General features: G+C 41.5%; 1 protein-coding gene across 3 annotated transcripts in view; it reads right to left on the reverse strand.

Moving 5' to 3' along the window:
• OSBPL5 (oxysterol binding protein like 5) overlaps positions 1 to 15,083 on the reverse strand; it is a 209,883-nt gene that overhangs the window by 39,765 nt on the left and 155,035 nt on the right. For all 3 annotated transcript variants that reach the window (XM_073604157.1, XM_073604155.1, XM_073604156.1), the window contains 3 exons: positions 6,074 to 6,155; positions 4,927 to 5,025; positions 3,607 to 3,703 (listed from right to left, as the gene is read on the reverse strand). In XM_073604157.1, the coding sequence (XP_073460258.1) occupies positions 3,607 to 3,703; positions 4,927 to 5,025; positions 6,074 to 6,155 (278 nt within the window). The remainder of the gene's footprint in view (positions 1 to 3,606; positions 3,704 to 4,926; positions 5,026 to 6,073; positions 6,156 to 15,083) is intronic.

A 15,083-nucleotide genomic window follows, 5' to 3' on the forward strand; every position in this document is an offset into this window, starting at 1 on the left:
TTTTTTTAGCTTTAATACTGGATGTGGCACTAAAAATGCAGTAAGCTGCCGTTCTATATACAATTCACACATTCAAAAGTGACACGCACATAAAAGAGGTGATACATTGTAATCTGAGAGGATTACACTGTATCATCTCAGATCTGGCACTTGATCACTGTACAGTGCCCCTTGCCTGCCGTTTTACTGTCATTTGTGCCCATAAAATATTTATAACATGGCATCAAAAAGCGCCACTTTACTACAAAAGCATTTTTTGGACCAGTTGAGTGACAGCGACAGTGACAGGGACAAGGAGTTCCTCGCAGAACTGAGCGATAGTGAGTCGTGGGGAGATTTGTCGTCTCACACTGATCTGGCAAGTGACAACAGTGATGATCCTGCACCCGACCTCAGCGATGTGCGCACCTGGTGCCCTATTGACTGCGATACGGACCAGGTAGCGCCCCCAAGATTCCCCTTCACCGAATCACCTGGGATGAAGGTAGATGTTGAGCGTGACAACCCTCTGTCATACCTGCAATTATTCCTCACTGAGGAGGCAATTGAAAAAATTGTCACAGAGACATAATCGCTACCAAGAGCAGCAATCCGCTACGCTGCATGCCAGGTTTTCCAGAAGCAGAAAGTTGGAACCCGGTGACCAAAGAGGACATCTGGCAGTTTCTGGGACTCATCATTCTTCAGGGGGTGGTGGGAAAACCGCTCCAGAAATGGTACTGGGCCACCAATAAGTTACTGGCCACTCCGTTTTTCTGGCACCGTGATGTCAGAATACCGGTTTTCCCTCATCGTGAAGTATTTCCACTTCACGAACAATAAAGAATTTGATGAGGCCATGCATCCTGCGCCCAAACTAAAAAAAAAAAAATCTGTGAGGTATGCCAAATTATTGTGACCAATTTCCAGCGGACCTACGTGCCAGAAAGGGACGTCAGCGTGGATGAAAGTTTGATGGCCTACAAAAGACGCCTAAGCTGGATACAGTTTATTGCATCCAAAAAAGCGCGGTTTGGCATCAAACCCAGCGCGGTTTGGCATCTAATCCTACATGCTCTGTGAGTCATCCACTGGGTACATATGGAATTCGGTCATATACACCGGTAAAGGCACGAAGTTCAACCCCAGGTACAGCGGCTATGGGATGGCCACATCATCTCTCCTTACACTGCTGGAGCCATTGCTCAACCAGGGATGTTGTGTGACCATGGACAATTTCTACACGTCTCCGGAACTGTATGAGGTTTTGCTTCAAAACAAGACTGATGCGTATGGTACCGTTAGGCCTAACCGACGTGACATGCCATCTATGTTTGCCAAGAAAAAACTAAAAGCCGGAGAAATGGTTGCCTGGCAGAAGGGTAAGATGATGGCAATGCGATGGTGAGACAAGAAGGACGTGTGTCTCATGAGTACTGTGCACAATACCTCCCACTGCCATGGTCCACACAAAGGGTGGGAAAGATGTGCTGAAGCCGCAAGTCGTGATAGACTATAATAACACCATGGGAGGTGTCGACAGAGCCGATCAGGCAATGTAATTTTATCCGGCTAAGCGCAAACAGCAAAAAAAATATTATAAGAAGACCTTCATGCATCTCCTGGAACAATGCCTTTGGAATGCAAATATCCTGTACAGAGCAAAGGGTGACAAGCCTCTTGTTTATTTTGGTTTTATCTGGAAGGCGGCTGGGCAGATTTTTGTCACCCATCAGATGCCATCAGTAGCTGTGAACAGACCAGGACGACGTGCTGTTGACGTTGCCAACCCAGAACGCCTGACTGGTCGTCACTTTATGGACTACATACCGCCAACCGCAAAAAAAGGCCGCACCTACCAGGATGTGCGTGGTTTGCTGTTCAAAGAGCGATGGCAATGGAAAGAAAGTCCGAAAAGAAAGCAGGTTCCATTGTCCTGATTGTGACGTCGGACTTTGTGCTGTACCTCGTTTTCAAAATTTATCACACACGGGATGTTTATTGAATTTTCTTAGTTTGACAAATTTCATTATTTTGTATTACATTATTGAATAAAATTATATTATTTATTAGATTAGAAACCCTGTCAGCTTTTTGCTGCTCTCCAGGGCTCCCCTCATTACCTGTCCTGCGGATTACGTTTTACCAGGCAAAAAGCGAAGGGAACTCTCCAAAAGCAACACAGACACAGAGCAGGGGATGACTTGAACTTCTGGGAGACTTGTCAGTTTTGTGTTTCTGTCTCCTCCTCTGAATTAATGTGTGGATTGCGCTAACTCCTAAAAAATTAATACCATACCACTTCTAATAACCAAAAAAAAAAAAAATCTATTATCTATTTATGTGTGAACTCCTTGCGGGTATTTTTCTTCATGCTGACAATTTATATATGTGCCCAAACTTCACCACAATATAATACCCCTTATGTAAAAAAATCTTTGTGCAATATTAACAACAAATAGTTATCAATAATTTAAGTGCAAGTGCCAAATGTATAAAATATAGAACAAAAATGTGAAAAAAATAGAAAAAATTAGAAAAATTAATTTTTTCACATTTTTTTCATATTTTTTATTATTATATTTTATATTTATATAGATATATATCTCTATAGATCTATAGAGATATATATATCTATAGAGATATATATATCTCTATAGATCTATAGAGATATATATCTATATATCTATATCTATCTATCTATATATAGCTATAGATATAGCTATATATACCTATATATATATATATATATATATATATAGATATAGATATAGAGAGAGAGATATCTCTCTCTCTCTCTCTCTCTCTCTCTCTCTCTCTATATATATATATAGAGAGAGAGAGATATCTCTATCTATCTATCTATCTATCTATCTATATATATATATATATATATATATATATATATATATATATATATATATATATATATATATATATATATATATATATATATATAATTTTTTTTATATTTCTTTATTTTTTTTTTATTTTTTTAATATATTTTTTTCATATTTTTGTTCTATATTTTACATATATTTTGGTTATCAGAAGTGTTATGGTATTAATTTTTTAGGAGTTAGCCCAATCCACACATTAATTCATATTTAATATCCAACCCTAGGGTGGCATGTATTTTTGATTGCAGCAAACTAGACTATTGGTAGCACAATTTTTCCTGTCTCCTCCTCTGCCTGATACTCTGAGATTTGGGTCGGCCTTCATCGTCCTCCCATACAATGTAGGACTGCTGGTCCTGCATTGTATGTGGGTGACGTCAGAGAGTTGTGACCAGTCAGACTGGGAGGCTTTCGGAGATTCGGAAATGAGAAAGGCTATTGGAGGGTTGAATGAGGCAAGTCTTTTTGCTTGTCCCCTGAACCAAAAAAAGCATTCACCAACGCAGTGGTGTTTTGCCCCACACTGCATGGGTAAATTTAAAAGCAGCCCTGGGTGGGGCTTTAACGGAGCCCTAGATAGCAGTAAAACTCAGAAGGGGTTCTAATCTTTCTCCACTCTATCCAAAATTAGAAAAAAAAAATATTTTTGGCAAACACTTTAAAACTAGGCAGAAATGTCAAAAGCAAAGCTTATCAGTTGTGCATTCAGATTGATGCTGATCAGTACCGTAAAATCTGGATCTGGCCAGAATACTCCCAGTGATGCAGAAGCCATCCTTCCGATTACTGACGTGAAAGGCAGACACTGGAGGGTGATGACTTACCTGCAAGAAAAGTACATTTTGAATACACACACACTTTTGCTTTCCTTATATTGAGTTCTTCGTGAACATACACATTGGGGGAGATTTACTAACGCTGGTGCTGGTACACCTGTGCATGGCAGCCAATCAGCTTCTAACATCAGCTTGTCCAATTAACCACTTCAGCCCCGGAAGAATTTACCCCCTTCCTGACTGGACCATTCTTTGCGATACGGCACTGCGTCGCTTTTAACTGACAATTGCGCGGTCGTGCGATGTTGTACCCAAACAAAATTTATGTCCTTTTTTTCCCCTACAAATAGAACTTTATTTTGGTGGTATTTGATCACCTCTGCGGTTTTTATTTTGTGCGCTATAAACAAAAAAAGCGACAATTTTGAAAAAAACACAATATTTTTTACTTTTTGCTATAATAAATATCCCAAATTTTAAAAAAATAATAAAAATTCCTCCTCAGTTTAGGCCGATATATATTCTTCGACATATTTCTGGTAAAAAAAATCGCAACAAGCGTATATTGGCTGGTTTGCGCAAAAGTTATCGCATCTACAAAATAGGAGATAGATTTATGGCATTTTTTATTTATTTTTTACTAGTAATGATGGCGATCTGCGATTTTTATCGGGACTGCGACATTGCGGCGGACAGATCGGACACTTTTGACACTTTTTTGGGACCATTGACATCTATACAGCGATCAAGAGCTAAAAATAGCCACTGATTACTGTATAAATGTCACTGGCAGGGAAGGGGTTAACACTAGGGGGCGATCAAGGGGTTAAATGTGTTCTCTCAGTGTGTTCTAACTATAGGGGGGATGGTACTGCCTGGGGGAGGAGACTGATCGCTGTTCCTATATACTAGGAACACATGATCTGTCTCCTCTCCCCTGCCAGGATGGGGATGTGTGTGTTTACACACACACATCCCCATTCTGGCTCTGTCAGGAGTGATCGCGGGTGCCAGGCGGACATTGCAGCCGCCAGGCAGGGCACCGGCCCCTCAGTGACGCGGCGGGCCCGCTATACCCCTTAAAGCGGCCTCCATACAACTACTGCGATTTGCGCAGGTGAGCCATTCTGCCGCCGTCAAACGACAGTGGGTGGTCGTCAGGAGGTTAAGCTTTGACAATAAAACCTGGAAGCCAATTGATTTCTATGCAGAGCTGCACCAGATTTCGCATACTCCAGTTTTAGCAAATCAACCCCACTGGAAGTATTTACCTGTTCTGCTATGTAAAAAGTATGACTGTTGGTCTGTGGGTGAAACCAGCAACATCGAAACTTCTCACCCAAAATTGAGTTGTACGGCTTCTTTATTCCCTGTGGCACAGAAACACGAGAAGTCATAATGGTCAGTTTTGGTTTACAATCTTTAGATGGGGACATGGAACTTTGGAGGTCTGGGTTTGCATATTTTAAAAACAAATCTGCAACAGGTTCATTTGTCCCTCCCCAGCAGCACATACTTACCTTTGCTGTTCTGCCACTACATTCAACCTCAAGAGGAAAAAAAACATATCAGGTAGTTTTTAATATGAAGGGCATGTGACTCCTCTTCCTCCCATATGGCAGCACTGGTACTTGGCTATTGGCCCAGTGCTGCCCCTTAGAGGTGGGGAGAGAGTCCACATCCCTGTATTAGCTCTGAATAGAGTGACCACGCTTTCATTTCTTGCCTCAAGACGCTGAAGGGAGTGGCCGTGGGGGTAGGTTGAGGTTTAAGGAAAGTTCTGCTAGGTAGGGAGCATTAGAGCAAACCTATTGCTTTGCCCTGTATTTGGTCTGTAGAATATGACTGCCCTATTCATGTAAAAAGTCAATCTATCAGAATCATCCAAGCATACAAATTCCAAAGCAGAGGTCACCTTCCGTAAAAAAAAAATGCAGAATGATCATTAGAATAAGAGATTCAGGCAGTTGAAATCACGTGCAAAAACGTAACCTATTCCTGCGAAAGTCCTGGGTCCAAATGAAGAAGACCCAAACATTTTAATCACGGATAATAGGCCTAACTGGAGTATGCCTAACTTTTATTTTGTCTATGGAAAGAGGGGACTGCATGTGTAAATTAGCCAAAAGTGAGGCACTGGGACAGGAGAACCATGTGCGGGGTGGTGTAGCCTTTGTGGATATATCTTATATGTCTATAAAGTTTGACTTCAGAGTCTTCTTTGTCATCTTCCTTGAGAAGGTGAAAATGGCAGTTAAAACTGAAAAACTTAATTTACATGTATTCCTTAGTGACAAAGGGAATACATCTTCTATGTGCTGGTTATTTAACTTTTGTTTTCTTCTTTATTGAAATAGGATGCCAGTGACATGAAGGATTAGAAATGATGAAGAAATGGAACTGTTCCCTTCTTTTTACCTTTGGCTTCTTATAAAATCCAGACAAATACCACTTCAAAACTTGCTTCATGCGAGAGTAAGGGTCATCTTCCGCAGCAGCCCTACAATAAGAGCAAAAAAACTATAAAAAAGGAAAGGGTTTGTAAAACAGAAGTATCACATTTAAGAGCGTATCTCGCTGTCACTCTGCGCTCTCCTCCTAACCGCATTCTACTAGCACTACAGCACTGGCTCCTAATGCTGCTTACCTCTTCACTTACCTGAGTTCTTCTGTACTGAATTCCCCTGTGGGAACTGCAAGAAGCTGCTACCAAGGTAAAGTTCAGTACTTAGACTGCTTGCACTTCTTTTAATATTTTATAAATGTAATAATGTATTAATTAAAAAATAATAATTTAATAAAGTATTAATAGAAACAAAACTGCATTTATTTGTGCTTTTTATATCTGCCTGGGGTTCAGCTTTAATGGAATGTATTTTTCTACACTCTGTACAGATAATATTTTGTACCTGTAAGCAAACACCTGCACGACTTGTTTGCCTAGTCATGGGAAAGGTGAGCAGATTTTTGTTTCCTTGCGGGGAAGCTTACCAGCATTTCTACCAATGTGTCTAGCGGGGTTCGGCCACGGGCGGCCAGGGTTTGTTTGGAACATCTTGTTGTGACTGACCCTGTTTACATCTCTGGGCTTGTTATAATTCCATCTTAAGGAATACACGGGATTCATGTATACACGCACATGAACTTTAAAGAGGTTGTAAACCTCCGGAAAAAAAAAAAATGGCAAAACAAAGGTATAATGAGTTGGTATGCATCGTATACTAGCTCATTATGAAATACTCACCTTAGAACGAAGCTGTTGCAGCGGCACCCGCAAACCGACATTTTCCCCTGAGTTTCTTTCAGGGTTCGCCGTCTCCGACACTGTAATTGGCCGAAGCCGCGATAACGTCACTCCTGCGCATTCGTGCTGGACCCAGCGTTCATGGCATGAGGCTCAGAAGGAACGGCACCCATGGCCATTCCTTTAGAGCGCATGCGCCCTTGATGTCACTGGTTGCATGCAATGTAAATATCTCCTAAACTGTACATGTTTAGGAAATATTATAGGCTTACCTATAGGTAAATGTTCCTCTTTAATGGCATCCCAGTCTTAGTCCATAGGGTTCAATATTGAGTTGGCCCACCCTTTGCAGCTACAGTATACCAGCTTCAACTCTTCTGGGAAGGCTGTCCACAAGGTTTAGGAGTGTGTCTATGGGACTGTTTGACCATTCTTCCAGAAGCGCATTTGTGAAGTCAGGCTCTGATGTTGGACGAGAAGACCTGGCTCGCAGTCTCCGCTTTAATTCATCCCAAAGGTGTTCTATCGGGTTGAGGTTGGAACTCTGTCCAGGCCAGTCAAGTTCCTCCACCCCAAACTCGCTCATCCATGTCTTTATGGACCTTGCTTTGTGAACTGGTCCAAATCATTTGATGGAGGGGGGATTATGAGTAGGAACCATTTAGGGAAGGCCCCTTCCTGCTCCAACATGACCATGGACCTTGCTTTGTGCACTGGTGCGCAGTCTTGTTGAAACAGGAAGGGGCCATCCCCAAACTTTTCCCACAAAGTTGGGAGCATGAAGTTTTTCAAAATATCTTGGTATGCTGACGCCTTAAGAGTCACTGGAATAAACGTCTGAAAAACAACCCCACACCATAATCCTCCCCTTCACTAAATGACTTGGACCAGTGCACAAAGAAAGGTCCATGGAGACATGGATGAGCGAGTTTGGGGTGGAGGAACTTTACTGGCCTGCACCAATCTGACCTCAATGTGACAGAACACCTTTGGGATGAATTAGAGCAGAGACTGCAAGCCAGGCCTTCTCATCCAACATCAGTGCCTGACCTCACAAATGCGCTTCTGGAAGTATGATCAAACATTCCCATAGACACACTCCTAAACCTTGTCGACAGCCTTCCCAGAAGAGTTGAAACTGTTATAGCTGCAAAGGGTGGGCCAACCCAATATTGAACACCACAGACTAAGACTGGGATGCCATTAAAGTTTATATGCGTGTAAAGGCAGGGGTCCCAATACTTTAAGCAATATGGTGTATACCTGGTCTGCTTGCTTATATTCAAATTTTGTCCTGGCCACGTGTGGTTACATTTGTTGTTCCTCTGGGGTTTTTGGACCTGTTGTGCTCCTATGCCCGCCCTAGACGTTGATGGACAGACATCCTTCAACGCCGAGTGATCATTTGCCTTCTCTGTATGTCTGGGTCTTGAAGAAGCCAAATTATTGGTAAAACGCGTTGACCTTACAGGTATTGGGATAAGTCCATCCCACCTATACTGGACTGCTTATCATCTGAGTCTGTATATGGTTATAAACTGTAATATAAACTGTAATATTGAGAGGGCTTCACCTCACGAATATACATGGGATACAAGTTTATTTTTGTTTTGATCTTTTTTCTTTTTAATATTGCATAAATAAGACTATATTTTATTTTATTGGTTGCTGTCTCCTTGCTGTGCTATAGTCCTATTTCTATAGGCAACGGGGGTATACTCCAGTTGAGGCCTGTTCCTTTTTCTACTTTATTGGGATGAGGCTAACAGTCTCTCTTTTTTTCTAATGTATTAATTAAAAAATAATAGTTTAATAATGTATTAATAAATACAAAACTGCATTAATTTGTGCCTGTTATATCTGCCTGGAGTTCACCTTCAGTGGAATGTATTTTTGTACACTCTGTAATTTGTGGCTCGCCCCCCCCCCCCCCTCCCGGCTGTGCTCACTCCAGGACCCACCAAGGTATGGGGCTGGGGCTCTGGGCTGTGTGTGTTTTTTTTTTGGGGGGGGGTGGGGGGGTTGTGTTTTTTTTTTTTTTTTTACATACCAATATGAATCATGCATTTACAATGTTATACTATGTACATTTTTTTTTTTTTAACATAAAAAAATTTTTTATTTCTTTTTATTTTTCATTTTTCATAATAATACAACAGTACAACATGTACCAAAACCCTCTCCCCCCCCCCACCCACCTCCCTCTCCCACCCCCCTACCTTAACCCTATACCGGTGCAGCTTCCACAATACAAATACAAGTTATACTTATGCTCTAACTTCCAATAACATTATTGGGTTCGCAATAAAATCCGTGGTTTACACAATCATCACATACCTAGTAATTGAACTAATTGAGATTTTTAAACCGCCCACCCATGTGCTGACCAAACATACCAGGATATATTACTATGTAAATTAAAAAATTTTCTTCGTGTATTGTGAAATGTTAATTGATTTTAATTTTGTTTTTTGTTTCTACACCTAAGGTCCTGTATAATTCATTGATTTTAATACTTAGTAGCTGAATGCCTTCGTCCTTTTCCTGATGAAGCCGTCTCGGCGAAACATGTCGAAATTCTAGTACGCAGGAACTATGTATATACAACTCCAGTTTTCTCATTAGGTCAGGGTTTAGATAGGTGTGCATACCCAGGACCATGATTGTAACTGTAGTTGTATATTTTTATTGTGCCTTAAATGTATATCCTTTTTTTTTGAATAAATGATTTATAATTTTACTAAATTAATTGTTTTTCTATATATATATGAAGTACTTTTAAAGTCCCATTCTCAATAAATCTTTTCTTTACCATTTTCAGGGATGTTGGTACATTTGTATTATATGTTTTTTGTTTGGTGCTGACCTCTCTCCATATATACTCAGCTCTGTAAATATAATGTTTATACCTGCAAAAACCTGCACAACTTGTTTGTTTCGTTACGGGAAAGGTGAGCAGCTTTTTGTTTCCTTCGGGGAAAACTTATCGGCATCTTTACTATTTTGCTTGGTGTGCTAAATACATAGAATTGCAAGAAGACGAGGTAGAAGTTTTATGTTCCTGTGCTTTGAGGCTTTCCATTATTTTTTTTTAAATCTTTGACTTTAAAAGGATTTAATGGATTGTATGAATAACAAAAAGGATGATGCATTGTAAGCAATGTTGCACCTTTGGGATGATTTTGCCCCCTCCCTAGCAGACCTGCCATTAATGATCACAGCGATGGTGGATTTTCGTGAGAGGAGAATAGTAGGTGAACTGTGGCATCAGACAACTAGGGCAAAATGTACTGTATGCGTGCTTGGCTTCTAAGTAGAAACTCTATCAACAATATGATGACTATCGAGCTATGGTGCTTTGGGACCTTTGCTGGTTGGAATGAGCAGACTGATATAGCCAAGTTTTGATTTTGCAGCAAAATTACCAATTTTATCATTTAACAAAATTGTGGTAGAAAATTAGCCTCAAATGCCAGGACTGAAATGGTAAACATTGGCTTTGTTTATAAACAAAGCAATGTCACCGACATGACTTACACTATATTGTATAAGTGTTGGGACGCCTGCCTTTACACGCACATGAATTTTAATGGCATCCCAGACTTAGAACGTAGGGTTCAATATTGACAGTGTATTGTAAAAGGCAGCAGTGTGATCTAGGGGGAGGGGGGCAGAGAGCCAGAGCATTGTGTGTGTAGGGCAGCAGTGTGATCCAGGGGGAGGGGGACAGAGGGCCAGAGTATTGTGTGTATAAGGCAGCAGTGTGATCCAGGGGGAGGGGGGCAGAGGGCCAGAGCATTGTGTGTATAATGCAGCAGTGTGATCCAGGGGGAGGGAGGCAGAGAGCCAGAGCATTGTGTGTATAAGGCAGCAGTGTGATCCAGTAGGAGGGGGGCAGAGGGCCAGAGTATTGTGTGTATAAGGCAGCAGTGTGATCCAGGGGGGAGGGGGGCAGAGGGCCAGAGCATTGTGTGTATAATGCAGCAGTGTGATCCAGGGGGAGGGAGGCAGAGAGCCAGAGCATTGTGTGTATAAGGCAGCAGTGTGATCCAGGGGGAGGGGGCCAGACGGCCAGAGCATTGTGTGTATAAGGCAGCAGTGTGATCCAGTAGGAGGAGGGCAGAGGGCCAGAGTATTGTGTGTATAAGGCAGCAGTGTGATCCAGGGGGGAGGGGGGCAGAGGGCCAGAGCATTGTGTGTATAATGCAGCAGTGTGATCCAGGGGGAGGGAGGCAGAGAGCCAGAGCATTGTGTGTATAAGGCAGCAGTGTGATCCAGGGGGAGGGGGCCAGACGGCCAGAGCATTGAGTATATAAGGCAGCAGTGTGATCCAGTGGGAGGGGGGCAGAGGGCCAGAGCATTGTGTGTATAAGGCAGCAGTGTGATCCAGTGGAAGGGGGGCAGAGGGCCGGAGCAATGTTTGTATAAGGCAGCAGTGTGATCCAGGGGTAGGGGGGCAGAGGGCCAGAGCATTGTGTGTATAAGGCAGCAGTGTGATCCAGTGGAAGGGGAGCAGAGAGCCGGAGAAATGTTTGTATAAGGCAGCAGTGTGATCCAGCTGGAGGGGGCCAGAGGGCCAGAGCATTGTGTGTATAAGGCAGCAGTGTGATCCAGTGGGATGGGGGCAGAGGGCCAGAGCATTGTGTGTATAAGGCAGCAGTGTGATCCAATGGAAGGGGGGCAGAGGGCCGGAGCAATGTTTGTATAAGGCAACAGTGTGATCCTGTAGGAGGGGGACAGAGAGCCGGAGCATTGTGTGTAGGCCTGTAAAATTCATGTTAGCGGTCCGCGGGGTTCATAATTGTGAGATTAGTAGTCCGCGAGATCCGAAATGTTGAAGAGCAATGCCCTAGAAGATACTTGAGGAGACACACAGACAATTCTCATAGAGGTTTTGGTAGAGTAGAGTAAAGCTGGCTATATACTATTACAAACAAAAATTTGTATGAAAATTTGATGGCTTGATGAATGTCCTTCAAGAGGAGTTAAAAATTATGTTTTCTTTTAACATTTCATTTTGGATCGAATGGACTTTCCTGATTAAAACTATTCGGATCTGTTGGAGATTTGTTTGTTCAAGAAAAATTTCCATCCAGCTCCTTCGAATTTTCCCATCACTGCGGTCAAAAACTAATGTTGATTTGACCCCACCAACGATTAGAGAATGGAACAAATGTTCTTCAAACAAAAAATGTCTAATGGAACTCTACTAGTGTATGGCCAGCTTTACAGTTTAACTTTGAATAGAGCACAGAAATGTTCAGCTTTGGGGGGATTACCCTTCATGCCCTGCTCTATTGATACAAAAAGGAGAGGAAATCCCTTCAATTGAACCAAATTCTCTCTAAGCCAGCCGTCACTGGAACAGGTGCACCTCCTAAGGGGGTCTGAGGATGAGAGGGAGGTCTTGTGGGGTCTGAAGAGGAGAGGGAAGGTCTGGGGGGATCCGAGGAGGGGGAAGGTTGGGCGGGAGGGGTCTGAGGAGGAGGGGGAGGTCTGAGGGGTCTGAGGAGGGGGAAGGTTGGGGGAGGGGTCTGAGGAGGAGGGGGGAGGTCTTTGGGATCTAAGGAGGAAAGGGAAGGTCTGGGGAGATCTGAGGAGGAGGAAGGTCTGGGGGGAATCTGAAGAGGAGAGGGAAGGTCTGGGGAGATCTGAGGAGAAGGGGGAAGGTCTGGGGGGGTCTGAGGATTGAAAAGTGTGAGTTTAGTGGTCCGGGAGGACCAAAATTTGAAAGGTTAGCGACCACTGATCTAGAAGATACCTGAGGAGGTATTTATGAAAATTTGATGGCTTGATGAATGTCCTTCAAAAGGAGTTAAAAAAAAGTGTTTGCTTTTAACATCTGATTTTGGATCGAATGGACTTTCCCAACTGAAAACCACCTCCACTGTTGGATATTTGTTTGTTGAAGAACAATTTTCCATCTTGCTCCTTTGAATTTTCCCATCACTGTGGTTAAAAACGAATGTTGATTTGACCCCAACAATGATTAGAAAGTGAACGCTCTTTAAACAAACAATGTCTAACAAAATTCTACTACTGTATGAGCAGCTTTACAGTCAGAGACTTTTTTCACTTTAAATAAAGCACAGAAATGTTTCTCTTTGGGGGATTACCCTTTAATCCCTGCCCTATTGATACAAAAAGGAGAGGAAATCCCTCCAAATTGAACCATATTCCCTCTATGACCTGTACATACGATAGGATTTTCCGATGGAAAATGTGTGATAGGACCTTGTTGTCGGAAAGTCCGACCGTGTGTGGGCTCCATCACACATTTTCCATAGGAATTTCCGATACACAAAGTTTGAGAGCTTTCTATAAAATTTTCCGACAACAAAATCCGTTGTCGGAAATTCCGACGTGTACACAAATCCGACACACAAAGTGCCACGTATGCTCAGAATAAATTAAGAGAGTGAAAGCTATTGGCTACTGCCCCGTTTATAGTCCCGACGTACGTGTTTTACGTCACCACATTCAGATTTTCCGTCAACTTTGTGTGACCGTGTGTATGCAAGACAAGTTTGAGCCAACATCCGTTAGAAAAAATCCATGGATTTGGTTGTCGGAATGTCCAATCAATGTCCGACCGTGTGTACGGGGCATAAGCCAGTCATCGCTGGAACAGGTGCACCCCTCTATTCCTGTTCTGATAATGCAAAATTTTGGATTTTCCAAATTTAGCCATGATGAATAGAGAAGGTGAATCTTTTAAGCTGGGACACCAACAGCTGTTAAAATCTGCCCAAGGATCTGACCCCCCCATCACTCCATCCAATTTAAAAAAAAACAAGTTTTGGCTTTAGATACACTTCAATTTTTCCTCTTCGCTCCATTGCCCCTAAAAACTGTATCAACACCCTGAGCATCAAGACGCTTTTCCCTCCAATATTCTCCACTTTAAGCCTTTTTACAAGTCATTTTCAGGTAAAAATAAAACAAAAAACAGATGATTGCAGAAACAATGAGAATTTCCTCAGCTCTTCTAGAAAAAAAAAATGAGCCTTTTAAAATTCCTTAGTGGAAAAAGTAGCAAATCTCTGAGGATTTTCTAACTAGATCACATAGTTAATTGTGTGAGGTCAGTTCGGTGGAAACGGGTTCTCTTCTTAGAAATGTAATACAGAATGAAAGGAACCAGCCTTTGGGAAATGATGTATTGCTCATTAACTTGAGATACCCATACATACACAAATACTTTATCATCCCGCAGACCTGACATATTAATGTCTGTATGATGTATGACTATCAGATAATACGCATGCAATGATAAATAATATCTGCAACATGATAAATACATACTGTACCACATGACCTGGAATAGCATGGAATACATAGATGTGAGAGATGTAATACACACAGCCAAGGTGCTCAGCTGGGGGTACCTCCAGATGTACAATGGAGAGCCTCATCCAGTATGGGCAGTCACTGGTGTAAACCCCATTCATGAAAGGGCAAAGGACCCCTAAGGACCCCTAAGGACCCGTGCTGGATTAACAAATAGGTAGATTGGGCGATGGCCTACAGGCCCCGCCATTTAAGGGCCCCCACACCAGGGAATTAAATTAATATTTATTTATATCTTGAAAAAAAATTACAACGCTTGAGGCTTTCTTAAATTGTTTACAAAAGATAGAAATAATCAATCAACTCAAAGAAATGAAAACTTTACATTAAAGACTCTATAGAGAAGTAAAGTGATATTAAAGTCTTGTTTTTTTTTTTTTTTTTTTGTTTAAAAATAACAAACATGTTATACTTACTAGACATGTGCACAGCCAAAAAATTTGTTCATTTTCGTTTTCGCTTCAATAGTTTTTTTTTTTTTTCGTTTTTCAGGGCATTCGTTATGATCGCAATTCGTAAATTCGTAAATTTGTTCATTCGTACATTCGTAAATTCGTACATTTGTAAATTCGAAATTTGAAAATTAAAAAACCCTGAAAATTCAAAAATCTGAAACAGTAACTAACTATTAAATTATAGGTATTGTAATTTCCTTTCAAATTTGGCTGTTGGTGAACGTAACAAATACGAATTTATCCGAAGTTATGAATTATCCGAAATAACGAATGCCGCATCTAAACAAATGGAACGGAACAAATTAATAATAAATAATAATAATAAAAAGTTTGTATTATTATTATTGTTATTTATTATTATTAATTCATTAAGTTCCAT

Source organism: Aquarana catesbeiana, linkage group LG11 (genome assembly GCF_042186555.1).
Source record: "Aquarana catesbeiana isolate 2022-GZ linkage group LG11, ASM4218655v1, whole genome shotgun sequence".
In the NCBI taxonomy this organism is placed as follows: domain Eukaryota; kingdom Metazoa; phylum Chordata; class Amphibia; order Anura; family Ranidae; genus Aquarana; species Aquarana catesbeiana.